At 75.0% G+C, this 23,552-nt stretch overlaps 3 protein-coding genes across 3 annotated transcripts; all 3 read left to right on the top strand.

Moving 5' to 3' along the window:
• The first annotated feature begins 621 nt into the window (after nt 1-621).
• On the top strand, nt 622-5,202 carry EMD (emerin). Its single transcript, XM_062600793.1, has 9 exons — nt 622-682; nt 1,637-1,721; nt 2,229-2,300; nt 3,021-3,074; nt 3,168-3,227; nt 3,331-3,402; nt 4,333-4,394; nt 4,482-4,531; nt 4,635-5,202. The coding sequence occupies exons 2-9, from the start codon at nt 1,640-1,642 to the stop codon at nt 4,855-4,857; spliced, it is 675 nt and encodes a 224-aa protein (XP_062456777.1). The 5' UTR covers nt 622-682; nt 1,637-1,639; the 3' UTR covers nt 4,858-5,202.
• Nucleotides 5,203-6,416: 1,214 nt separating this feature from the next.
• Nucleotides 6,417-18,537, top strand: ATP6AP1 (ATPase H+ transporting accessory protein 1). The gene is made up of 10 exons (XM_062600798.1): nt 6,417-6,547; nt 7,961-8,087; nt 8,862-8,936; nt 10,152-10,345; nt 11,832-11,872; nt 11,953-12,038; nt 13,814-14,067; nt 14,865-14,912; nt 15,509-15,743; nt 16,940-18,537. Exons 1-10 carry the CDS (start codon nt 6,444-6,446, stop codon nt 17,147-17,149), a joined length of 1,374 nt encoding a protein of 457 aa, XP_062456782.1. The 5' UTR covers nt 6,417-6,443; the 3' UTR covers nt 17,150-18,537.
• Nucleotides 18,538-19,426: 889 nt separating this feature from the next.
• On the top strand, nt 19,427-22,455 carry FAM50A (family with sequence similarity 50 member A; the record flags this gene model as incomplete). The annotated part of the gene is given in 10 exon segments (XM_062600800.1): nt 19,427-19,592; nt 19,595-19,665; nt 20,650-20,743; nt 20,837-20,936; nt 21,400-21,415; nt 21,417-21,528; nt 21,613-21,695; nt 21,854-21,938; nt 22,210-22,271; nt 22,362-22,455. Coding segments are annotated over 10 exon segments (754 nt in total), but the record flags the coding sequence as incomplete, so codon positions are not given.
• Between the last annotated feature and the right edge of the window lie 1,097 nt (nt 22,456-23,552).

Genomic DNA, 23,552 nt, shown 5'->3' with positions numbered 1-23,552 from the left:
CGTGCCCCACGGCCTGCCCCACAGCTGCGCCGCCCCCAGGCCCGCGTCCTGCCCCCCCCGCCCCCGGTGTCTGTCTTGTGCCGTGATCGTGACGTGTGGGGCCCCGGCGCCCCCCGGCCCGCTGTGGGGCAGGGCGGGGGCCCGGGGGGGGGGGAGTGGGGGGGGTGGGGGGCGACCCGCCGGCCCCACGGAGGAAATAAACGAGGAGAAACGAGCCCGGCCCGCGTCCTCCTTGGGGCACCGCGTCCGCCCCACACGTGTGGGGCCGGGGGGGGGGGGGGGGGGGGCGCCGCGGCAGAGCCCAGTCACGGGTTGGGGCCCAGGCGTCCGGGCGGCCCAGCCCCATGGGGGGGGGGGGGCTGCCCCACAGCGCACCCCCCCCCCCGGCGTTGGGCCGGAGGGGGCGTGGCCACGAGGAGAGCCCGCCCCCAGCGAGCGGGCACGGCCACGCCCCCCAAGGTGGGCTTGGGCACGCCCCCGGGGCGCCGGCCACGCCCCTAGACTCTCGGCCCCGCCCCCGACGCGCTGGCCCCGCCCCTAGCCTCTCCGTCCCGCTCCCGGGGCTGGCCACGCCCCTAGCCGCTCGGCCACGCCCTCGAGCGCTCGGCCACGCCCCCGGGCGCTCGGCCCCGCCCACCTGAGTCACTTCCCTTCGCGCGCGCGGCCTGGACCCGGGAGCGAGGTACCGGCACCGGGGCCGGGACCCCCGGGGGCCCCGCGGCCCTGCCCCACAGCCCGAGGGGGCCCCATGGCCCTGCCCCCCGTGGCCCTGCCCCACAGCCCCGGGGTGGCCCCACGGCCCTGCCCCACAGCCCGAGGGGGCCCCATGGCCCTGCCCCCCGCGGCCCTGCCCCACAGCCCGAGGGGGCCCCATGGCCCTGCCCCCCGTGGCCCTGCCCCACAGCCCGAGGGGGCCCCACGGCCCTGCCCCACAGCCCGAGGGGGCCCCATGGCCCTGCCCCCCGTGTCCCTGCCCCACAGCCCCGGGGTGGCCTCTTGGCCCTGCCCCACAGCCCCAGGGGAGGGACTATGGCCCTGCCCCACAGCTCTGGGAGGGGCCCCGTTTCCCTGCCCCACAGCCCCGGGGGAGGGACCATGGCCCTGCCCCACAGCCCGTGGGGGGACCGTGGCCCCGTGACCCTGCCCCACAGCCCCGGGGGAGGCCCCATGGCCCTGCCCCACAGCTCCGGGAGGGGCCCCGTGTCCCTGCCCCGCAGCCCGAGGGGGGCCCATGTCCCCATGTCCCTGCCCCACAGCCCCAGGGTGGCCCCATGGCCCTGCCCCACAGCCCGAGGGGGAACCATGGCCCTGCCCCACAGCCCCAGGGTGGCCCCATGGCCCTGCCCCACAGCCCGAGGGAGGGCCATGGCCCCATGACCCTGCCCCACAGCCCCAGGGTGGCCCCATGGCCCTGCCCCACAGCCCGAGGGGGAACCATGGCCCTGCCCCACAGCCCGAGGGGACCGTGTCCCTGCCCCGCAGCCCAAGGGGGGACCATGGCCCCGTGTCCCTGCCCCACAGCCCCGGCGTGGTCCCATCTCCCTGCCCCACAGCCCGAGGGGGGGCCCATGGCCCTGCCCCACAGCCCCGGGGTGGCCCCGCGGGGTCCCCACGTGCCCCTGCCCCCCCCCCCCAGGCCATGCAGAGCTACCGGGGTCTCACGGACAAGGAGCTGCTGGAGAAGCTCAAGAGCTGCCGCATCCCCCACGGCCCCATCGTGGGTGCGCGCCGGGGGGCCGGGGGGCCGCTGGGGACATGGGGGGCACGGGGGGCCCCGTGGGCAGCTGGGGACATGGGGGACACAGGGGGCAGCAGGGGACATGGGGGGCACGGGGGGCACTGGGGACACGGCGGACACTGGGGCAGCTGGGGACATGGGGGGCACAGGGGGCCTGGGGGTCAGCTGGGGACACGGGGGGCACTGGGGACACAGGGGGCACTGGGGACACAGAGGACACGGGAGTATTTGGGGTCCTGGGGACAGCTGGGGACATGGGGGGCACTGGGGAGACTGGGGATACTGGGGACAACTAGTGACGTGGGGGGCAGCTGGGGACACTGGGGCCAGGGCGCTGGGGGACTCGGCTTTGGGGGTGCCGGAGGGCTGCGTAGGGGCTCCTGGCCTGGGGGGGGGCTATGGGGGCGCAGGGTCTCTCTGCAGGCCGTGGGGGGGGGGTGCAGTGGGGCAGGGGGGTCCCGGGGGGCCCTGACCCCCCCCCGGCCCCCAGGCTCCACGCGGAAGCTGTACGAGAAGAAGATCTACGAGTACGAGACGCAGCGGAGCCGCGTGGGGGGCAGCGGTGAGTGGGGGGCCGGGGGGCTGGGGGGGCGCCCTGCGGGAGAAATCGGGGTCCCAGGGGTGCTGGGGGGTCCCAGGGGGGCAGAGGAGGCTCTGGGGGCACCCTGGTGGGGAAATAGGGGTGATGGGGGGGTCCCAGGGTTGCTGGGGGGTCCCAGGGGGGCAGCTGGGGTCTCTGGGGGTCCCAGGGGTGCTGGGGGGCAGCTGGGGGTCTCTGGGGGGGCTGGGGGGTCCCAGGGGGGCAGCTGAGGGGCCCCAGGGAGGACAGCTGGAGTCTCTGGGGGTCCCAGGGGTGCTGGGGGGCAGCTGGAGGTCTCTGGGGGGGGCTGGGGAGTCCCAGGGGGGCAGCTGAGGGACCCCAGGGAGGTCAGCTGGGGTCTCTGGGGGTCCCAGGGGTGCTGGGTGGCAGCAGGGGGTCTCTGGGGGGGGGCTGGGGGGTCCCAAGGGGGCAGCTGAGGGACCCCAGAGAGGTCAGCTGGGGTCTCTGGGGGTCCCAGGGGTGCTGGGGGGCAGCAGGGGGTCTCTGGGGGGGGCTGGGGGGTCCCAGGGGGGCAGCTGGGGTCTCTCCCAGGGGGACCCAGGGGAGGCAGGACACTGTGTAGGTCCCTGGGGGGTCTTGGGGGGCAGGAGGTCCTGGGGGGGGGAGGTGGGGACCCAAGGGGGGCAGTGGGGTCCCGGGGGGGGGGCACAGTGCCCCCCCAGTGACGCCGCGGCCCCCCAGAGCCCGGCCCCTCGGAGGCCTTCGCGCAGGAGTCGTACCAGGGCCCGGATGCTGGTGAGTGGGGCCGGGCCGGGGGGAGCGGGGGGTCCTGGGGGGCCCAGCGCCCCCCATTGACCCCCCCCCCCACTGTCCCCCCCCCCAAAACAGATCTCAGCCCCTCGTGGTCCTACCTGAGAGAGCCGCGGTGGGAGCACCGCTTCCGGGACGGTGAGGGGCCGGGGGGCTCCGGGGGGGCTCTGGGGGGGCCCCGGGAGGGCGGGGGGGGGCATGGGGGGGCGCTGCCACCCCCCCCCATAACCTGCCCCCCCAGATCCCAGCCCCACGCGCACCCACACGCGGGAGTTTTACGATTTCCCCGAGCAAGAGGATGAGAGCGGCTACGGTGAGGATTTGGGGGGGGGGGCGGCCTGGGGGGAGCCCCGGGGGGCAGGGTTGGGGGTCCCTGGGGGGCAGAGGGGGGCTTGGAGGAGCTCTGGGGAGGGTTTGGGGGTCCCTAGGGGGGGAGTGGGGGAGTCCCTGGGAGGTTTTGGGGGTCCCTGGGGGGGCAGGGGGGCTTGGGGGAGCTCCGGGGAGGGTTTGGGGGTCCCTAGGGGGGGAGTGGGGGAGTCCCTGGGAGGTTTTGGGGGTCCCTGGGGGAGCAGGGGGGCTTGGGGGGAGCCCTTGGGAGGTTTGGGGGGTCCCTGGGGGGAATGGGGGAGTCCCTGGGAGGTTTTGGGGGTCCCTGGGGGGGCAGGGGGGCTTGGGGGGAGCCCTTGGGAGGTTTGGGGGGTCCCTGGGGGGAATGGGGGAGTCCCTGGGAGGTTTTGGGGGTCCCTGGGGGGGCAGGGGGGCTTGGGGGAGCCCTTGGGAGATTTGGGGGGTCCCTGGGGGGGCAGTGGGGGAGTCCCTGCGAGGTTTTGGGTGTCCTTGGGGGGGCAGAGGGGTTTGGGGGAGCCCTTGGGAGGTTTGGGGGGTCCCTGGGGGGAATGGGGGAGTCCCTGGGAGGTTTTGGGGGTCCCTGGGGGGGCAGGGGGGTTTTGGGGAGCCCTTGGGAGGTTTGGGGGGTCCCTGGGGGGGCAGTGGGGGAGTCCCTGGGAGGTTTTGGGTGTCCTTGGGGGGGCAGGGGGGTTTGGGGGAGCCCTTGGGAGGTTTGGGGGTTCCCTGGGGGGTGGGGGAGCCCCTGGGAGGCTTTGGGGGTCCCTGGGGAGTTGGGGGGCTGGTTGGGGGCTCAGAGGAGTGGCAGTCCCTTGGGGGGCTAATGGGGGGGGGAGGGAGCATAGGGGGCGCAGGGGGTTTCGGGGTCCCCCCCTTTCTCACCCCCTCTCCCCGCCAGACGCTGCTGCCGACGACCTGCCCCCCCGGGAATATGGGGGTCCAGCCCGCGCCCGCCAGCCCGTGAGTGGGGGGCTGAGGCGGGGGGGGGGGGGGGCTGCTGGGGGGCCGTGGGGGGTCCGCACTGACCCCCCCCCAATACCGCTACAGATCGGGGAGCGTTTCCGGGCCCCCCCCAGCCTGACGGAGCGGGAGGAGAGGTGAGTCCGTGGGGGGGGGGGGGGGAGGGAAGTTGGGGGGGGGGCACGAGGTGGGTCGGGGTCTCCCCCCGGCTCTGCTCACCCTGTGCCCCCCCCCCCGCAGGCCCCGCCGGCCCTGGGGGGGCTCGGCCGGGGCCCCCCTGCGCCTGGAGCCCCGGCAGGCCATCCGGCCCCCCCGGGCGCCCCCCGCCGCCCCCCCGGCCGGGGGCCGCGTCCTGCCCCTGGGGGCGCAGCTGGCCGCCTTCGGGGCGCTCGTCGCCTTCCTGCTCTACGTCTACTTCGGGCTCCAGGGGGGGCGGCCCCCCGCCCCCGGCATCCAGGGCTGAGCCCCCCCGGCGTCGCCCCTCGGATTCCCCCCACCACCCCAGATCCCCCCTGGCGTCACCCCCCGGATCCCCCCCATCGTCACCCCCCGGATCCCCCCCCCCGGTGTTGCCCCTCGGATCCCCCCCCCATCCCCTCCAGCATCGCCCCTCGGACCCCCCCCCCGGCGTCACCCCTCGGATTCCCCCCCCCCCCAGGTCCCCCCAGTGTCACCCCCGGATCCCCCCAGCGTCGCCCCTCGGACCCCCCCCCCGGCGTCGCCCCTCGGATCCCCCCGGCGTCGCCCCTTGGATCCCCCCCATCCCCCCCAGCGTCACCCCTCGGACCCCCCCCCCGGCGTCGCCCCTCGGATTCCCCCCCCCCAGGTCCCCCCAGTGTCACCCCCGGATCCCCCCATCGTCGCCCCTTGGACCCCCCCCGGCATCGCCCCCTCGGATTCCCCCCCCCAGGTCCCCCCAGTGTCACCCCCGGATCCCCCCAGCGTCGCCCCTCGGACCCCCCCCGGCGTCGCCCCTCGGATTCCCCCCCCCCAGGTCCCCCAGTGTCACCCCCCAGATCCCCCCGGCGTCGCCCCTCGGACCCCCCCCGGCGTCGCCCCTCGGATTCCCCCCCCCCAGGTCCCCCCAGTGTCACCCCCCAGATCCCCCCTGGCGTCGCCCCTCGGATCCCACCCCCCGATCCCCCCCCCAGCGTCGCCCCTTGGACCCCCCCCGGCGTCGCCCCTTGGATTCCCCCCCCCAGGTCCCCCCAGTGTCACCCCCCAGATCCCCCCCCGGCGTCGCCCCTCGGATTCCCCCCCCCAGATTCCTCCCCCCCCCCCCCCGCCGGTGTCGCCCCCCGGATCCCCCCTGCTGTCACCCCCGGACCCCCCCCCCCCACATCGTCCCCCCGGGATCACCCACCCCCCCGCCCTCCCCCAGGGACCCCCGGCTCCCCCCCCCCCAGGGGATCCCCCCTCGGGACCTCCCTGCCCCCCCGGGACCTCTCTGCCCCCCCCCCGGGTTCCCCATATCCCCCCCCCCCCGCCTTCCCCCCCTTCCAGGCCCTCCCCACCTCTGGCCCTCCCTGCAGCCCCATAGCGGGTGTGTCCCCCCCCCCCAGCAGGGATGTGGGGCCGGCCCCCCAGCCCTGTGCCAACACTAGGCGCCCCCCAGCTATGGGGCAGCCCCCCCCACCTCCCACCCCGGGGGTCCCGGCCCCCCCAGATGGCAGCTCCAGCCCCCCCGCCCCCACTGCACAGCGCCCCGGGGGGGGGCTGTTCCCCCCCCCCATAGCCGTGGGGCAGGTTGGGGGGGGCCCCATGGCCGGGGGGGGGGGGGGGCGGCCCGGGACCCCCAATAAAGGCGGAGAGTTTGTACGGGCTCGTGTGGGTCCTTGGGGGGGCGCTGGGCGGGGTGGGGGGGGAGGCCCCGCCCCCCCGCGCTCGGATTGGCCGCTCGGCCGCAGGCGCCGCCCCCTCCGCTTGCGGGCCGCCTGCCGATTGGCCGCGCCGCCGACCAATGGGGGCCGCGGGGGCGGGGCGGGGCGGGGCGGGCCCGGCCCCCCCCCCGGTAGCGGAGCGCGGACCGCGGCGGGGACTGCGGGCAACATGGCGGCGGCGGCGGCGGCGGGCGCGCTGGCTCTGGCCTTGGCCCTGGGCCTGGGCCTGGCCCGGGCCGAGCAGGTGCCGCTGCTGGCCTGGTCCAGCCGCAGGTGGGCCGGGGCCGGGGCCGGGGCCGGGGCCGGGGCCGGGGCCGGGAGGGACGGAGGGGGGGATCCCGCGGGGATGGCGGCGGCGGGAGGCGGGGGGGGGATCGAGTGGGTGTGGGGGCTGCGGGGATCTGGGGGGCCGGGGGGGATCCCGCGGGGATGGCGGCGGCGGGGCAGGGGGGGGGATCGAGTGGGTGTGGGGGCTGCGGGGATCTGGGGGGGGCCGGGGGGGATCCCGCGGGGATGGCGGCGGCGGGGCAGGGGGGGGGATCGAGTGGGTGTGGGGGCTGCGGGGATCTGGGGGGGGCCGGGGGGGATCCCGCGGGGATGGCGGCGGCGGGGCAGGGGGGGGATCGAGTGGGTGTGGGGGCTGCGGGGATCTGGGGGGGGCCGGGGGGGATCCCGCGGGGATGGCGGCGGCGGGGCAGGGGGGGGGATCGAGTGGGTGTGGGGGCTGCGGGGATCTGGGGGGGGCCGGGGGGGATCCCGCGGGGATGGCGGCGGCGGGGCAGGGGGGGGATCGAGTGGGTGTGGGGGCTGCGGGGATCTGGGGGGTAGTGGGGGGGGTGGATGCGGGCGGAGGGATCCGGGCGGAGAGATCTGGCAGAAGGATCTAGGCAGAGTGATCTGGGTGGAGGAATCTAGGCAAGAAATCTAGTGGAAGGACCTAGACAGAGGAATCAGGCAGAAGAATCTAGGCAGAAGAATCCAGGCAGAGAGATCTGGGTGGAGGGATGTGGGCACAGGGATCTAGTGGAAGGATCTAGACGGAGAAATTGGGCAGAACAATCTAAGCAGAGGAATCCTGGCAGAGAGATCTGGGCGGAGGGATCTGGGCAGAGGGATCTAGTGGAAGGTTTTAGGTGGGGAGATGTAGTGGAAGGATCTAGTCAGAAAGAGCTAGTGGAAGGATCTAGATGGAGAGATCTGGTAGAAGGATCTGGGCAGAGGGATCTGGGCAGAGGGATCTAGTGGAAGGTTTTAGGTGGGGAGATGTAGTGGAAGGATCTAGTCAGAAAGAGCTAGTGGAAGGATCTAGATGGAGAGATCTGGTAGAAGGATCTGGGCAGAGGGATCTGGGCAGAGGGATCTAGTGGAAGGTTTTAGGTGGGGAGATCTAGTGGAAGGATCTAGGCAGAAAGAGCTAGTGGAAGGATCTAGATGGAGGGATCTGGTAGAAGGATCTGGGTGGAGGGATCCAGGCAGAGAGATCTGGGGGGCGGGATCTAGGCAGAGAGATCTAGCAGAGGGATCCAGGCGGAGGGATCCGGCCTGAGCACTGCTGAGCCCGCGTTGGCTAGTTGGGGGGGGGGGATGGCCGGGGGCGGGGATCTGTGGGGAGGGGGGTGTGCGGGGGCCGGGGGCTCGTTCCCCCCGACCGCCGGATCCCGGTGGATCCCCGCCGCCGCTCCGCAGCTCCCTGTGGCCCCCCCTGGCCGACAGCTACGAGGGGCACGTGGTGGCGGAGGGGCAGCTGCGGGCGCTGCTGGCCCCCGCCCTGGAGCGCGGCCCCCACAACGTCCTGCTCTTCCTGCAGGAGAAGGTGAGGGGGATCCCCCCGCCCCGCCCCCCCCACCGGGGATCCACCCCCCCGGAGCGCGGCCGGCGCCCCCCCGCCCGAGGATCCCCCCCCGGAGCGCGGCCGGCGCCCCCCTGCCCGGGAATCCCCCCCCTTCTCCTGTCTGGTTCTGGAGGGGGGGGGTTGTGCCCCACCCGCAGAGATCCTGTCAGGATCCCCTTGATGCCTCCTCAAGGGGATCTGGGTCCCCCCCAAAGAGATCCCCCCCCACAAGGATCCCCCTGTTTGCTCCCGTATCCCCCCACCATGGGGTCCCCCCGCCCCCCCCCGCAGGGATCCCCTCGTTCTCACCCAGCGGGATCGCTCCGTTTCCTCCCTAAAGGGATCCTGAGACCCCCCCTTCCCCCCCCATGGGATCCCCCATTCCCCCCTGTGGGGATCCCCCCGTTTCCTTCCAAAGGGATCCTCCTGCTGCCCCCCCACCTTGATCCTCACCCCCCCCCCGGCGATCCTGAGTGCCAAGGGGATCCCGTGTTGCTCCTTCTCCCCGCTCTGGGATCTCCCCCCAAAGCCTCCTGCCCCCCCCAATCCCACCACCCCCCCCCGCTCGGCAGAAAAAGGGAAGTGGCTCCCCCCCCCCCCCCCCCATGGCAGCGCGTGACGGTGACTGTCCGTCCGTCCCTCCCCCCCCCGGGGACACGGTCACCTTTCCGGGGTGGGGGGGTGAGGGGTGGGGTGCCCCCCCCCATCGCTGATGTTGTGTCGCCCCCCCCCCTCGCCCCCCCCCGCACCCCCCAGCTCAGCGTCGAGGACTTCACGGCCTACGGGGGGGTCTACGGGAACAAGCCCGACAGCGCCTTCCCCAACCTCGAGGTGGGGCCCGGGGGGGGGTGTGGGGCTGGGGGGTCGTCGGGGGGCTGGGGGAGCCCTGGGGGCCTGGCGGGGGGATGTGGGGCTGGGGGGAGCCCTGGGGGCCTGGCGGGGGGATGTGGGGCTGGGGGGGTCATCGGGGGCCTGGCAGGGGGATGTGGGGCTGGGGGGGTCGTCAGGGGGCTGGCGGGGGGGATATGGGGCTGGGGGGGTCATCGGGGGGCTGGGGGGAGCCCTGGGGGCCTGGCGGGGGGATGTGGGGCTGGGGGGGTCATCGGGGGCCTGGCAGGGGGATGTGGGGCTGGAGGGGAGTCATCATGGGGCTGGCAGGGGGATGTGGGGCTGGGGGGGTCATCGGGGGCTGGGGGGAGCCCTGGGGGCCTGGCAGGGGGATGTGGGGCTGGGGGGGTCATCGGGGGGCTGGGGGGAGCCCTGGGGGCCTGGCGGGGGGATGTGGGGCTGGGGGGGTCATCGGGGGCCTGGCAGGGGGATGTGGGGCTGGAGGGGAGTCATCATGGGGCTGGCAGGGGGATGTGGGGCTGGGGGGGTCATCTGGGGGCTGGGGGGAGCCCTGGGGGCCTGGCAGGGGGATGTGAGGCTGGGGGGAGTGTCTGAGGTGTGGGGGGTGATTCTGTGGGTCTGGCGGGGGGATGTGGGGCTGGGGGGGTCATCGGGGGGCTGGGGGGAGCCCTGGGGGCCTGGCAGGGGGATGTGGGGCTGGGGGGGTCATCGGGGGGCTGGGGGGAGCCCTGAGGGTCTGGCAGGGGGATGTGGGGCTGGGGGGTCATCGGGGGCCCTGGCGTGGGGATGTGGGGCTGGGGGGAGGGTCTGAGGTGTGGGGGGTGGTTCTGTGGGTCCGGCGGGGGGCTGTGGGGCTGGGGGGGTCATCGGGGGGCTGGGTGGAGCCCTGAGGGTCTGGCAGGGGGATGTGGGGCTGGGGGGGGGTCATCGGGGGCCTGGCGTGGGGATGTGGGGCTGGGGGGAGGGTCTGAGGTGTGGGGGGGTGGTGCTGTGGGGCTGGGGGCAGCCTAGGGGGCAGCCCAGGGGGCTGGGGAGCGAAGGGGGCGGGGGTCTTGTGGGGCTGGCGGGGGGGATGTGGGGCTGAGGAGCCTCGGGGGGGGGGGGGGAAGGACGTGTGGGGCTGGCGGAGGTTGTGGGGCCCGGGCGAGGGGCTGGGGGCCGTGGGGCTGCCCCCCACGCGCTGCCGGCCCCGCGCAGGGGGCGCTGGGGGCGGCGCCGTCGTCGCTGGTGCTGCCGGCCGTGGCCGGGGGGGCGGCGGGGGCCCTGCCCCGAATGCTGGCGCAGGCCCTGGGGGCCGCCCCACTGCGGGTGGACGGGGCCGCCCTGCGCCAGCTGCGCCTCAACGCCAGCCTGCCCGCCCTGCTGCTCGTGCGCCTGCCCCACACCGCCGGGTACGTGCCCCACGGCGCCCCGCGGCTGCCCCATGGCGCCCCACGGCTGCCCCATAGAGCCCCTCGGGGTGCGCGTGTGCCCCCTCCGGCCGGGTCCCCCCTCCCTGCCCGGCCCTGCTGCTCGTGCGCCTGCCCCACACCGCCGGGTACGTGCCCCACGGCGCCCCGCGGCTGCCCCACGGCGCCCCACGGCTGCCCCATAGAGCCCCTCGGGGTGCGTGTGTGCCCCCTCCGGCCGGGTCCCCCCCTCCCTGCCCGCCCTGCTGCTCGTGCGCCTGCCCCACACCGCCGGGTACGTGCCCCACGGCGCCCCACGGCTGCCCCACGGCGCCCCACAGCTGCCCCATAGAGCCCCCTGGGGTGTGCGTGTGCCCCCTCCTGCTGGGTCCCCCCTCCCTCCCCACCCTGCTGCTCGTGCGCCTGCCCCACACCGCCGGGGTACGTGCCCCACGGTGCCCCATGGCCGCCCCACGGCTGCCCCACAGCGCCCCACGGCTGCCCCATAGAGCCCCCCGGGGTGCGCGTGTGCCCCTTCCGGCCAGGTCCCCCCTCCCTGCCCGCCCTGCTGCTCGTGCGCCTGCCCCACACCGCCGGGTACGTGCCCCACGGCGCCCCCGCGGCTGCCCCACGGCGCCCCACGGCTGCCCCACGGCGCCCCACGGCTGCCCCATAGAGCTCCTCGGGGTGCGTGTATGCCCTGCCCAGCCGGGTCCCCCCTCCCTGCCCGCCCTGCTGCTCGTGCGCCTGCCCCACACCACCGGGTACGTGCCCCACGGCGCCCCACGGCTGCCCCACGGCGCCCCACGGCTGCCCCATAGAGCCCCTCGGGGTGCATGTGTGCCCCCTCCGGCCGGGTCCCCCCTCCCTGCCCGCCCTGCTGCTCGTGCGCCTGCCCCACACCGCCGGGTACGTGCCCCACGGCGCCCCACGGCCGCCCCACGGCGCCCCACGGCTGCCCCATAGAGCCCCTCGGGGTGTGCGTGTGCCCCCTCCGGCCGGGTCCCCCCTCCCTGCCCGCCCTGCTGCTCGTGCGCCTGCCCCACACCGCCGGGTACATGCCCCACGGCGCCCCGCGGCTGCCCCACGGCGCCCCACGGCTGCCCCATAGAGCCCCTCGGGGTGCGTGTGCCCCCTCCGGCCGGGTCCCCCCTCCCTGCCCGCCCTGCTGCTCGTGCGCCTGCCCCACACCGCCGGGTACGTGCCCCACAGCGCCCCATGGCTGCCCCACGGCCGCCCCACGGCTGCCCCATAGAGCCCCTCAGGGTGCGCGTGTGCCCCCCAGCCGGGTCCCCCCTCCCTGCCCGCCCTGCTGCTCGTGCGCCTGCCCCACACCACCGGGTACGTGCCCCACGGCGCCCCACGGCTGCCCCTGCGGTGCCCGTGGCCGGTTCCGCCCCCGCTGCCCCACGTCGGTGCGCGTCGCTCCGGGCTCCCCTCTGCCCCACGGCCGCCCCACGGATCCCCACACGGACTCCTGCTCCCGCAGCTCCAGCCTCATGGCTCCCAAGGAGGTGCTGACCAGTAACGGTGAGTGGGGCGGGCCGGGGGGCCTGGGGGCGCCGTGGGGCTGCCCCACGCGCTGACCCCCCCCCGCCCCCGCCCCACAGACGAGATCATGGGGCAGGTGCTGAGCGCCCTGAAGGAGGAGGACGTGCCCTACACGGCGCTGCTCACCGCCCTGCGGCCCTCCCGCGTGCGTGCCTGCCCCACGGCGCCCCCGGCCCAGCCCCACGGGGCCCCACAGCCTCCCAGCCCAGCCCCACGGCGCCCCTGGCCCAGCCCCATGGTGTCCCATGGGGCCCCACAGCCTCCCAGCCCAGCCCCACGGCGCCCCCGGCGCAGCCCCCCAGCGCCCCACGGGGCCCCACAGCCTCCCAGCCCAGCCCCACGGCGCCCCTGGCCCAGCCCCATGGTGTCCCACGGGGCCCCACAGCCTCCCAGCCCAGCCCCACGGCGCCCCTGGCCCAGCCCCATGGTGTCCCACGGGGCCCCACAGCCTCCCAGCCCAGCCCCACAGCGCCCCCGGCCCAGCCCCATTGCATCCCACGGGGCCCCACAGCCTCCCAGCCCAGCCCCACGGCACCCCCGGCCCAGCCCCACTGCATCCTATGGGGCCCCATAGCCTCCCAGCCCAGCCCCCCGGCACCCCATGGGGCCCCATAGCCTCCCAGCCCAGCCCCACGGCGCCCCTGGCCCAGCCCCACTGCATCCCACGGGGCCCCACAGCCTCCCAGCCCAACCCCACGGCGCCCCTGGCCCAGCCCCACTGCATCCTATGGGGCCCCACAGCCTCCCAGCCCAGCCCCACAGCGCCCCCGGCGCAGCCCCACTGCATCCTATGGGGCCCCACAGCCTCCCAGCCCAGCCCCACGGCGCCCCCGGCGCAGCCCCCCAGCGCCCCACGGGGCCCCACAGCCTCCCAGCCCAGCCCCACAGCGTCCCATGGGGCCCCATGGCCTCCCGGCCCAGCCCCACAGGGTCCCACGGGGCCCCACAGCCTCCCAGCCCAGCCCCACAGCCCCACAGCCCAGCCCCACGGCGCCCCACGGTGCCTTATGATCCCTCAGCCCAGCCCCACAGCATCCCATGGGGCCCCGCAGCCACTCAGCCCAGCCCCACGGCATCCCACGGGGCCCTCTGATCCCTCGGCCCAGCCCCCCAGCCCAGCCCCCCAGCATCCCACAAGGCCCCGCAGCCCCCCAGCCCAGCCCCACAGCGTCCCCTGTGGGGCCCCGCAGCCCCCCGGCCTCGCCCCACCTGCTCCTATAGCCCCCCAGCCCAGCCCCATGGCACCCTAGCCAGCCCCCCAGCCCAGCCCTAGAAGACCCCCCAACACCCTGGTTTGGCCCCACAGGACAAGATTCCCCCCCCCCCCCGCCGCCCCCGTTTGGCCCCTCAGCCCCCGGCTCAGCCCTATAGTGCCCCTGAGCCCCCCAGCGCAGCCCCTGAGCCCCCCAGCTCAGCCCTATAGTGCCCTTGAGCCCCCCAGTGCAGCCCCTGAGCCCCCCAGCTCAGCCCTATAGTGCCCCTGAGCCCCCCAGTGCAGCCCCTGAGCCCCCCAGCTCAGCCCTATAGTGCCCCTGAGCCCCCCAGTGCAGCCCCTGAGCCCCCCAGCTCAGCCCTATAGTGCCCCTGAGCCCCCCAGTGCAGCCCCTGAGCCCCCCAGCTCAGCCCTATAGTGCCCCTGAGCCCCCCAGTGCAGCCCCTGAGCCCCCCAGCTCAGCCCTATAGTGCCCCTGAGCCCCCCAGTGCAGCCCCTGAGCCCCCCAGCTCAGCCCTATAGTGCTCCTGAGCCCCCCAGCTCAGCTCTATAGTGCCCCTGAGTCCCCCAGTGCAGCCCCTGAGCCCCCCAGCGCAGCCCCCAGCTCCACCCCACGGCTCCCCGTGCCCCCCCCAGTGTGCCCCAAGTCTCGCCCAGGTGCCTGCTGCCCCCCGGCTCTGCCCCCCAAGCGCCGCCTTGCCCCGCAGGTGCTGCGGGAGGCCGGGGGGCCGGCGGCGGCGGGGCCGGGCCGGCGGCTGCTGCAGCGGGAGGAGGCCGGGGGGGCGGCCGAGGTGCACGCGCCGCTGCGCTGGCCCCCCACCGGCACCCCCGACATCCTGCTGTGGGCCGAGAACTTCACGGTGGCCTACGAGGGCCGCGAGCAGGACCTGACGGGGCGCACCTTCGGGCCGGGGGCCACCGTCGACCTGGGGGGCTCCTCCTGGAACGCCCAGGAGGCCAGGTGGGGCCGGGGCGCCTCCGGGGGGTCCCAGGTGGGGCTGGGGGGGGGGCTGGGGGTCCTCTGGGGGGTCCCGGGTGGGGCTGGGGCGCCTCTGGGGGGTCCTGGGGGGGGCTGGGGGGGGATTGGAGTCCTCTGGGGGGTCCCGGGTGGGGCTGGGGAGGGCTGGGGGTCCTCCAGGGGGTCCCGGGTGGGGCTGGGGCGCCTCTGGGGGGTCCTGGGGGGGGCTGGGGGGGATTGGGGTCCTCTGGGGGGTCCCGGGTGGGGCCGGGGAGGGCTGGGGGTCCTCCGGGGGGTCCCAGGGGGGGCTGGGGGGGGATCGGGGTCCTCTGGGGGGTCCCAAGTGGGGCTGCGGGGGGGAATCGGGGTCCTCCGGGGGGTCCCAGGTGGGGCTGGGGGGGGGCTGGGGGTCCTCCGGGGGGTCCCGGGTGGGGCCAGGGCACCTCCGGGGGGTCCCGGGTGGGGCTGGGGCGCCTCTGGGGGGTCCTGGGGGCGGTTGGGGGGGGATTGGGGTCCTCTGGGGGGTCCCGGGTGGGGGCTGGGGAGGGTTGGGGGTCCTCCGGGGGGTCCCGGGTGGGGCTGCGGGGGGAATCGGGGTCCTCCAGGGGGTCCCGGGTAGGCCTGGGGCACCTCTGGGGGGTCCCAGGTGGGGCTGAGGGGGATCGGGCTCCTCCAGGGGGTCCCAGGTGGGGCTGGGAGGGATTTGGGGTCCTCCAGGGGGTTCCGGGGGGCTGGAAGGGGGCAGGGACCTGGGGGTCCCCAGGGCCAATGTCGCCCCCCGCCCCTCCGTGTCCCCCCAGGCTGGTGATGAAATATGACGGTGTTTTTGGGGAGACGCTGACCATCACGTGAGTCGGGGGCAGGTTGGGGGGGCTGGAGGGATTGGGGGGGCACAGGGGGATCCGAGGGGGGGGCCTGGAGGGATTGGGGGGGCACAGGGGGATCCATGGGGGGGGTGGGGGGCCTGGAGGGATTGGGGGGGCACAGGGGGAGGTTGGGGGGCACAGGGGGATCCATGGGGGGGCTTGGGGGGGGCCTGGAGGTACTGGGGGGGGCACAGGGGGCTCCGTGGAGGGGTTGGGGGTCTCTAGAGAGATTGGGGGTTTCTGGGGGAGTTTGGGGGGGGTACAGGGAGGGTCCTTGGGGGGGGGGGCCTGCAGGGATTGGGGGATTCTTGGAGGAGGTTGGGGGCACATGGGGATCTATGCGGGGGGGGGGCTTGGGGGGGCCCTGGAGGGATTGGGGGTCCCTGGGGGGTCCCAGGGAGACCAGTGGGGGAGGGGGGTCAGGGGTCCCAGGGAGGGTCCTGGAAGGATTGGGGGGGTCCTGGGGGGGGGGCATTGGTGGCCCTGGTGGAATATTGGGGGATCCTGGGGGGGGGGTGTGGGGCCGCCCCAGTGCCCCCCCCCCGACGCCCTGCCGTGTCCCCCCCCCCCCCCCGCAGGCTGGTGCTGCGCCAGGCGCTGTTCCCGGTGTCGGGGCGGCGCTGGGGGGGGCTGGCGGAGGTGGGGGTGGCGCTGGGGGGGGCGCCGGCGGGCACCTTCAACGCCTCGGGGGCGGCGGCGCCGGCCCCCCTGGGCTGGCGCTGCGGGCGCCTGGCGGCCCCCGGCCCCTTCCTGGTGCCCCGCAGCCCCCGCGACCCCGCCGCCCGCTGGCGCCTGCTCCTGCAGGGCCTCCAGGTAGGCCCGGACGCCTGGGCCCCTCGCCGGGGGGGCAGGGCGGGGGGGAGGGGGGGGCGCGCGGGGTGCTCTCGAAGGGGTGGGTGTGGGGGGCCTGGACACCTGGGCCCCTCGCCGGAGGGGTGGGGGGAGTGCTCGGGGTGCTCTCGAAGGGGTGGGTGTGGGGCCCGGACGCCTGGGCCCCTCGCTGGGGGGGGGGCGGGGCGGGGGGGCGCGAGGGGTGCTCTCGAAGGGGTGGGTGGGGGGCCCGGACGCCTGGGCCCCTCGCTGGGGGGGCAGGGCGGGGGGGGGGGGGGCGCGCGGGGTGCTCTCGACAGGGTGGGTGTGGGGCCCGGACGCCTGGGCCCCTCGCTGGGGGGGCAGGGGGGGGGGGGGGGCGCGGGGTGCTCTCGAAGGGGTGGGTGTGGGAGGCCCGGACGCCTGGGCCCCTCGCCGGGGGGGGGAGGGGGGGGGCGCGGGGTGCTCTCGAAGGGGTGGGTGTGGGGCCCGGATGCTTGGATCCCCATGGGGGTGGGCGCTGTGGGGTCCCTTGGGGGGCTGGAGGGGGGGTAACTGGGTCCCCATGGGGGTGGGCGCTGTGGGGTCCCTTGGGGGGCTGGAGGGGGGGTAACTGGGTCCCCATGGGGGTGGGCGCCGTGGGGTCCCTTGGGGGGCTGGAGGGGGGGTAACTGGGTCCCCATGGGGGTGGGCGCCGTGGGGTCCCTTGGGGGGCTGGAGGGGGGGTAACTGGGTCCCCATGGGGGTGGGCGCCGTGGGGTCCCTTGGGGGGCTGGAGGGGGGGTAACTGGGTCCCCATGGGGGTGGGCGCTGTGGGGTCCCTTGGGGGGCTGGAGGGGGGGGTAACTGGGTCCCCATGGGGGTGGGCGCTGTGGGGTCCCTTGGGGGGCTGGAGGGGGGGTAACTGGGTCCCCAAGGGGGTGGGCGCCGTGGGGTCCCTTGGGGGGCTGGAGGGGGGGGTAACTGGGTCCCCATGGGGCTGGGCATGGTTGGGGGGGGCCCGGACATCTGGGCCCCATAGAGGTGGGTGCTGTGTGGGGGGAGCCCGGACGCCTGGGCCCCGCTGGGAGCAGCCCCCCCCCCCCCCCACCAAAACACGGGGTCGGCGCAGGCTGCCGGCGCGCGCCGCCCCGGACGCCTGGGCCCCCCCCCCCCCGCCATAACCCCCCCCCTCGCCCCGCCGTGGGGCCGCCCCCCAGGTGCAGGCGTTCAACGTGTCGGGGGCGGCGTTCGGGGCGGCGAGCGACTGCGCCGGGTTCTTCTCGCCGGGCGCCTGGATGGGGCTGCTGGCGGGCGCCCTGCTGCTGGCGGCGCTGGCGCCCGGGCTGCACGGGCTGCTGGCGCTGCGCACCATGGACCGCTTCGACGACCCCCGCGGGCCCGCCGTCGCCGTGCCCCAGGGCGACTAGCCCGCCCCACGGCGACCAGCCGCCCCACGGCGCCCGGAGCTGCCCCACGGCGCGCGCGAGCGCGCGCGGAGCCGCACCGCGGCGGCCGGAGCTGCGCCGCAGGGGACCCGGAGCTGCGCCGCGGGGACCCGGAGCCGCCCCATGGGGACCCACAGCTGCCCCACAGCACCCAGAGCTGCCCCACAGCGCGCAGAGCTGCCCCACAGCACTCAGAGTTGCCCCACGGCACCCGGAGCTGCCCCACAGCGTGCGCGCAGGCACCTGGAGCCGCCCTGCCATGCGGATCCGGAGCTGCGCCGTGGCGGCCGGAGCTGCGCCGTGGGGACCCGGAGCCGCCCCATGGGGACCCACAGCTGCCCCACAGCACCCAGAGCTGCCCCACGGCACCCGGAGCTGCCCCACAGCACCCGGAGCTGCCCCACAGCGCGCGAGCGGGCACCTGGAGCCGCCCTGCCACGCGGACCCGGAGCTGCGCCGTGGCGGCCGGAGCCTGCGCCGCGGGGACCCGGAGCCGCCCCATGGGGACCCACAGCTGCCCCACAGCACCCAGAGCTGCCCCACGGCACCTGGAGCTGCCCCACGGCACCTGGAGTTGCCCCCACGGCGCCCGGAGCTGCCCCACAGGGAGTTGGAGCCGCCCCGCACGCACATGGAGCTGCCCCACCACGCGGACCCGGAGCTGCGCCGCGGCGGCCGGAGCTGCGCCGCGGGGACCCGGAGCCGCCCCATGGGGACCCACAGCTGCCCCACAGCACCCAGAGCTGCCCCACGGCACCTGGAGCTGCCCCACGGCGCCCGGAGCTGCCCCTGGCGCCCTGGAGCTGCCCCACGGGGACCCGGGGGCACTTCACAGCTGCCCTGTGGGCACCTCTGTTCCCTGTGGGGCGCCCCATGGGGATCCCCGTCCTGGGGCCCGTGCCATAGGGACCGCCATTCCCTGGGGGCTGCCCTCATAGAGACCTCGAGGTGCCATGGGGAGTTGTCTTTCCTGGGGGCTGCCCCATAGGGGCCCTGAGGTGCCTGGGGGCTGCCCTGGGGGCACCTCTGTTTGCTGTGGGGTGCCCCGTGGGGATCCCCATCCTGGTGCCTGCCCCATAGGGATCTCCGTTCCTGGGGGGCTGCCCCATAGGGATCCCTCGGGGGGGTCTGAGCCACCCCTCCGCATGGGGCCTGCCCCAGAGACCCCCCCGATGCTGGGGGGCCGAACCCCCCCGCCGAGCCCTGTGGGGCTGCACTGCCCTCCCCTGCCCCACAGCCCCCCTGGCCCCTGCTCCCCTGGGACTGTGGGGCAGAGGAGTCCTGCCCCATAGCGGTGGAGGGGACCCCCCCCGCCCCCTATTTATTGCCCCCCGTGTGTGTTGCTGGACAATAAAGCCGCTGCTGCCCCCAGCTTCGGCCTCGCACTGTGGGGCTGCTTGGGGGGCGGGATCGGGGGCCGGGGGGCGCCGCCGACGGGGACGGGACCCCCGGGGCTCGGCCCGTGCTGGAACCAGTGAAAGCCCCGCACTGGGACCAGTCGCAGCTGCCCCAGCCGCACTGGGACCAGTGATCACCTAACTGGGACCAGAACCTCCCCAAACTGGGACCGGGGACCTCTCCTGACAGCAGTAACCCCCTAACTGGGACCAGTAATCCCCCCCTAACTGGGACCAGTAACCCCCCCAACAGGGACCAGTAACCCTCCCTAACTGGGAGCAGTAGGCCCCCCCTAACTAGGACCAGTAACCCCCCTAACTGGGACCAGTAATCCCTTAACTGGGACCAGTAATCCTCCGTAAGTGGGACCAGCAGCCCCCCCCAACTGGGACCAGTAACCCCTCCCTAACTGGGACCAGTAGCCCCCCCCCCAGCTGGGAATAGAGACTCCCCTTTCAATGCACACTGAGACCAGTAAGTTGCCCCTACTGGGACCAGTACACCACACTGGGACCCACCGCAGGGAGGGGGAGGGGTGTCTGGTGCGATAATTTATTATAATTTATTCACCGCAGGCTCCGCCCCCCGCCGCGGGCGCTGCCGGGAAATAAACCGCTTCCGCTGGAGCCGCCTCAGCGGCCTTGGGTGATGACGTAGTGCGCCGGAACTCAGCGGGCGGGCGCGGGGTGATGACGTACAAAGCACCGCGCGGGCTATTGTTGATGGCGTCGTACGCCGGGGGGGGTGCGGGGGAGGGCTGGCGCGCGGTGATGACGCGCAGCGCGGGGGGGGGGTGGGGGGGGGAGCGACGTGCGTCGCGCGGCTGTGACGCACGTCCGGCACTTCCGGCGGCGGCTCCGGCGGCGGCTCCGGCGGCGGCTCCGGCTCCGGCTCGGTCGCGGCCGCCCCGGCGGCGAGTGCCGGTGCCCGCGGCGGCCTCGCAGCCGCCTCCTCCCGCTTTCTCGCGGCTCCCCCGGCTCCGGCGCGGCCATGGCGCAGTACAAGGGGGCGGCGAGCGAGGCCGGCCGGCCCTGCAGCTCATGAAGAAGCGCGAGCGGCAGCGGGAGCACATGGAGCAGATGCGGCAGCGCATCGCCGAGGTCCGGGGGGCTCGGGGGGGCTGCCGAGTGGGGGGGCGGGGGTGCCATGGGGGGGTTGGGGGTCCTGGGGCTGTCATGGGGAGTTTGGGGGCAGCTGAGGCTGCCATTGGGGTGTTGAGGGGGCCCTGGGGCTGTCACTGGGGGCTGGGGCTGTCAATGAGGGGCTTAGGGGGGGCCCTGGGGCTGTCATGGGGGGGCTTGGGGGGGCCCTGGGGCTGTCACTGGGGGATTGGGGGGCTCTGGGGCTGTCACTGGGGGGTTTGGGGGGGACCGTGGGGCTGTCACTGAGGGCTGAGGCTGTCACTGGGAGGTTTGGGGGGCCCCTGGGGCTGTCATGGGGGGGTTTGGGGGCCCTGGGGCTGTCATGGGGGGGTTGGTGGGGCCCTGGGGCTGTCATGGGGGGCTTAGGGGGGGACCGTGGGGCTGTCACTGGAGGGTTTGGGGGGAGCTGAGGATGTCATGGGGGTGTTGAGGGGGCCCTGGGGCTGTCATTGGGGGGTTTGGGGGCCCTGGGGCTGTCATGGGGGGCTTAGGGGGGGGCCTGGGGCTGTCATGGGGGGGATTGGGGGGGCCGTGGGGGCTGTCATGGGGGGGATTGGGGGGGTCCTGGGGCTGTCATGGGGGGGGGTTGGGGGTCCTGGGGCTGTCATGGGGGAGTTTGGGGACAGCTGAGGCTGTCATGGGGGGCTTGGGGGGGCCCTGGGGCTGTCAGGGGGGGCTTGGGGGGCCTTGGGGCTGTCATGGGGGTGTTGGGGGGGGCCTTGGGGCTGTCAGGGGGGGCTTAGGGGGGCCCTCGGACTGTCACTGGGGGCTGGGGCTGTCACTGGGGCGTTTGGGGGGACCGTGGGGCTGTCGCTGGGGGCACAGAGGCTCATGGGGGGACCCAGAGGCTGTCGCGGGGGGGACGCTGGGGCCTGGGGAGGGGGGCGACGCACGCGGGGGGCAGGGCCGCCCCCCCTCACCCCCCCCAACCCCCCCCCCCAGGAGAACATCATGAAGTCCAACATCGACAAGAAGTTCTCGGCCCACTACGACGCCGTCGAGGCCGAGCTCAAGTCCAGCACCTGTGGGTGAGCGCGTGGGGAGGCCGGGGGGGCCCCGGCGTCCGGGCGGGCCCCTCCCCCGCTGCGGGGGGGGGCTCAGGCCATGTCCCCTCCCTCCCTCCCCCCAGGTTTGGTGACCCTCAACGACATGAAGGCGAAGCAGGAGGCGCTGGTGAAGGAGCGCGAGAAGCAGCTGGCCAAGAAGGAGCAGTCCAAGGAGCTGCAGCTGTGAGTGCCCCCCCCGCCCCAGCGCGCCCAGTAAGGGCCACCCAGCGCGCCCAGTAAGGCCCCCCCCGGAGCACTGGTCAAAGCTCCAGTACAACCAGTAAAGGCTGCACGGCGCTCCTACAGCTAGTGTTAGCGCTACAATTAACGCGTGCGGCTAACGATTCTGCGGGCCCAGTAACACCAGTAAGAGATGCGTGGCGGTCCCAGTTAGAGCCTCACTGGGCCCAGTAAGAAAGCGGGGAAGCTGCTGTGCCGACATGCAAGTGCTGCCCAGTTTGTCCCGTTGCCCCCCAGTCTGCAACTGGGAGCAGCGAGGTGGCAGCGCTCCCAGTTTGGCCAGTTCCCTGGACTCCCCAGTTGGCCCCGCTCTCCCAGTCCCTGCCCCCCCCTTCCCAGTTTGGCCCGGGCCCGCGGCGGGGGCGGCCCCCAGTGCTCCCAGTGCCCCCAGTACGGCGTGCCGCAGGAAGCTGGAGCGCCTGCCGCGAGCGGGAGCGCAAGCAAGAGGAGAAGCGGAAGATCTCCAGCCTCTCCTTCACCCTGGACGAGGGCGAGGAGGAGGAGGAGCGCGAGGAAGAGGAGCCCGACAAGGACGGTGGGTCACCGGGGGGGGGCGGGGGGGCTGGGGGGGAGGGTCAGGCTGGGGCTGACCCCCCCCTTCCCCCCCTCCCTCCCCCAGCCACAGAAGAACCCCCAAAAAAGCGGAAACTGGGTAAAAACCCAGATGTTGACACCAGCTTCCTGCCCGACCGTGACCGCGAGGTAACGGGGCCCAGGCGTCCGGGCCCCCCCTCCCCGTTGCCCCTCCCCGTTGCCCTCCCCGCAGCTTCTGGGGGGTGGGGGGGGGAAGGGGAGGGGGCTCAGCCCCCCCTCCAGGGACCCAGGCGTCCGGTTCCACCCCCCCCCCCCCCCCCCCGCAGGAGGAGGAGAACCGGCTGCGGGAGGAGCTGCGCCAGGAGTGGGAAGCCAAGCAGAGAAGATTAAGAGTAAGGCGGGGGGGGGGCGGTTTGGGGGGCTGGGGGGGCAGTTTGGGGGTTGGGGGGTGGTTTGGGGGTTGGGGGGTGGTTTGGGGGGGTTGGGGGGGCAGTAGGGGCTTGGGGGGGTTGGAGGAGCTGGGAGGGGCAGATGTGTGGGGATGGGGAGGGAGCTGAGAGAAGGTGGGGGGCAGATTTGTGGGGGTGGAGTCAGAGAGGGCTGGGGGGCAGTTGGGGGGGGCAGAGCCGGGGGGGGCAATTTGTGTCCCCCCCCCAGCCCCTGATTTGCCCCCCCCCCCCAGACGAGGAGATCGAGATCACCTTCAGCTACTGGGACGGCTCGGGCAACCGGCGCACGGTGAAGGTACCGGGGGGTGGGGGGTGGAATTGGGGGGGTCCGGAGGGGGGTGGAATTGGGGGGGGTCCCTGCTCACCCCCCTTTCCCCCCCCCCAGATGAAGAAGGGCAACACGATGCAGCAGTTCCTGCAGAAAGCCCTGGAGATCCTGCGCAAGGACTTCAGCGAGCTCCGGTGGGCTGGGGGGGGGGGCGGGGGGGCCGCGAGACCCCCGAAGGGGCTGGGGGGGGGCAGGAGGGGGCGAGACCCCCGAGCAGGTTGGGGGGGAGCCGGGGGGGGGGCGAGACCCCCGAGCGGGCTGGGGCGGGGGGGCCGCGAGACCCCCGAAGGGGCTGGGGGGGGGGCAAGAGGGGGGCGAGACCCCTGAGCGGGTTGGGGGGGAGCCGGGGGGGGCGAGACCCCCGAAGGGGTGGGAGAGGGGGGAGAGACCCCCAAAGGGGTGGGGGGGGGAGGGGGCTAGGGGGGAAGCGCAAGCCAGGCACCTGCTCGCACTTTGTCCCGGGCATGGGAAGCAGCATGCTGCGTGCCCAGACTACTTCTCGCACTGTCCTGCCTGCCACGGGGCTGCTTCTGAGCACGGAGGCACGCCTACAAGCCAGCTGAGATGGGCTTTGCCTAAGAGTCAGGGAAGTGGCGAGCGGAACAAGGGATGTGCTGCACAGCTTCCCTCGCAGGCAGATTCCCACCTGGGGCGCTTACTTCTCTTGCCTTAGTGCCCTGCTTTGTTTGGAGGCTGTTTGCGGACAGCAGCACACACAGCGGAAGGTGCGCGCTGGCCAGCTCCAAGTCTCGGCACATAGAAGCGCAAGCCAGGCACCTGCTCGCACTTTGTCCCGGGCATGGGAAGCAGCATGCTGCGTGCCCAGACTACTTCTCGCACTGTCCTGCCTGCCACGGGGCTGCTTCTGAGCACGGAGGCACGCCTACAAGCCAGCTGAGATGCGCTTTGCCTAAGAGTCAGGGAAGTGGCGAGCGGAACAAGGGATGTGCTGCACAGGTTCCCTCGCAGGTAGATTCCCTCCTGGGGCGCTTACTTCTCTTGCCTTAGTGCCCTGCTTTGTTTGGAGGCTGTTTGCGGACAGCAGCACACACAGCGGGAAGGTGCGCGCTGGCCAGCTCCAAGTCTCGGCACATAGAAGCGCAAGCCAGGCACCTGCTCGTGGTTTGTCCCGGGCATGGGAAGCAGCATGCTGCGTGCCCAGAAGACATCCCGCACTGTCCTGCCTGCCACGGGGCTGCTTCTGAGCACGGAGGCACGCCTACAAGCCAGCTGAGATGCGCTTTGCCT

This window comes from Rhea pennata (assembly GCF_028389875.1).
Source record: "Rhea pennata isolate bPtePen1 chromosome 35 unlocalized genomic scaffold, bPtePen1.pri SUPER_35_unloc_1, whole genome shotgun sequence".
NCBI classification, from domain to species: Eukaryota; Metazoa; Chordata; class Aves; order Rheiformes; family Rheidae; genus Rhea; species Rhea pennata.
The sequence above is the reverse complement of the archived record's forward strand: the minus strand, read 5'-3'. Positions and strand labels throughout refer to the sequence as shown.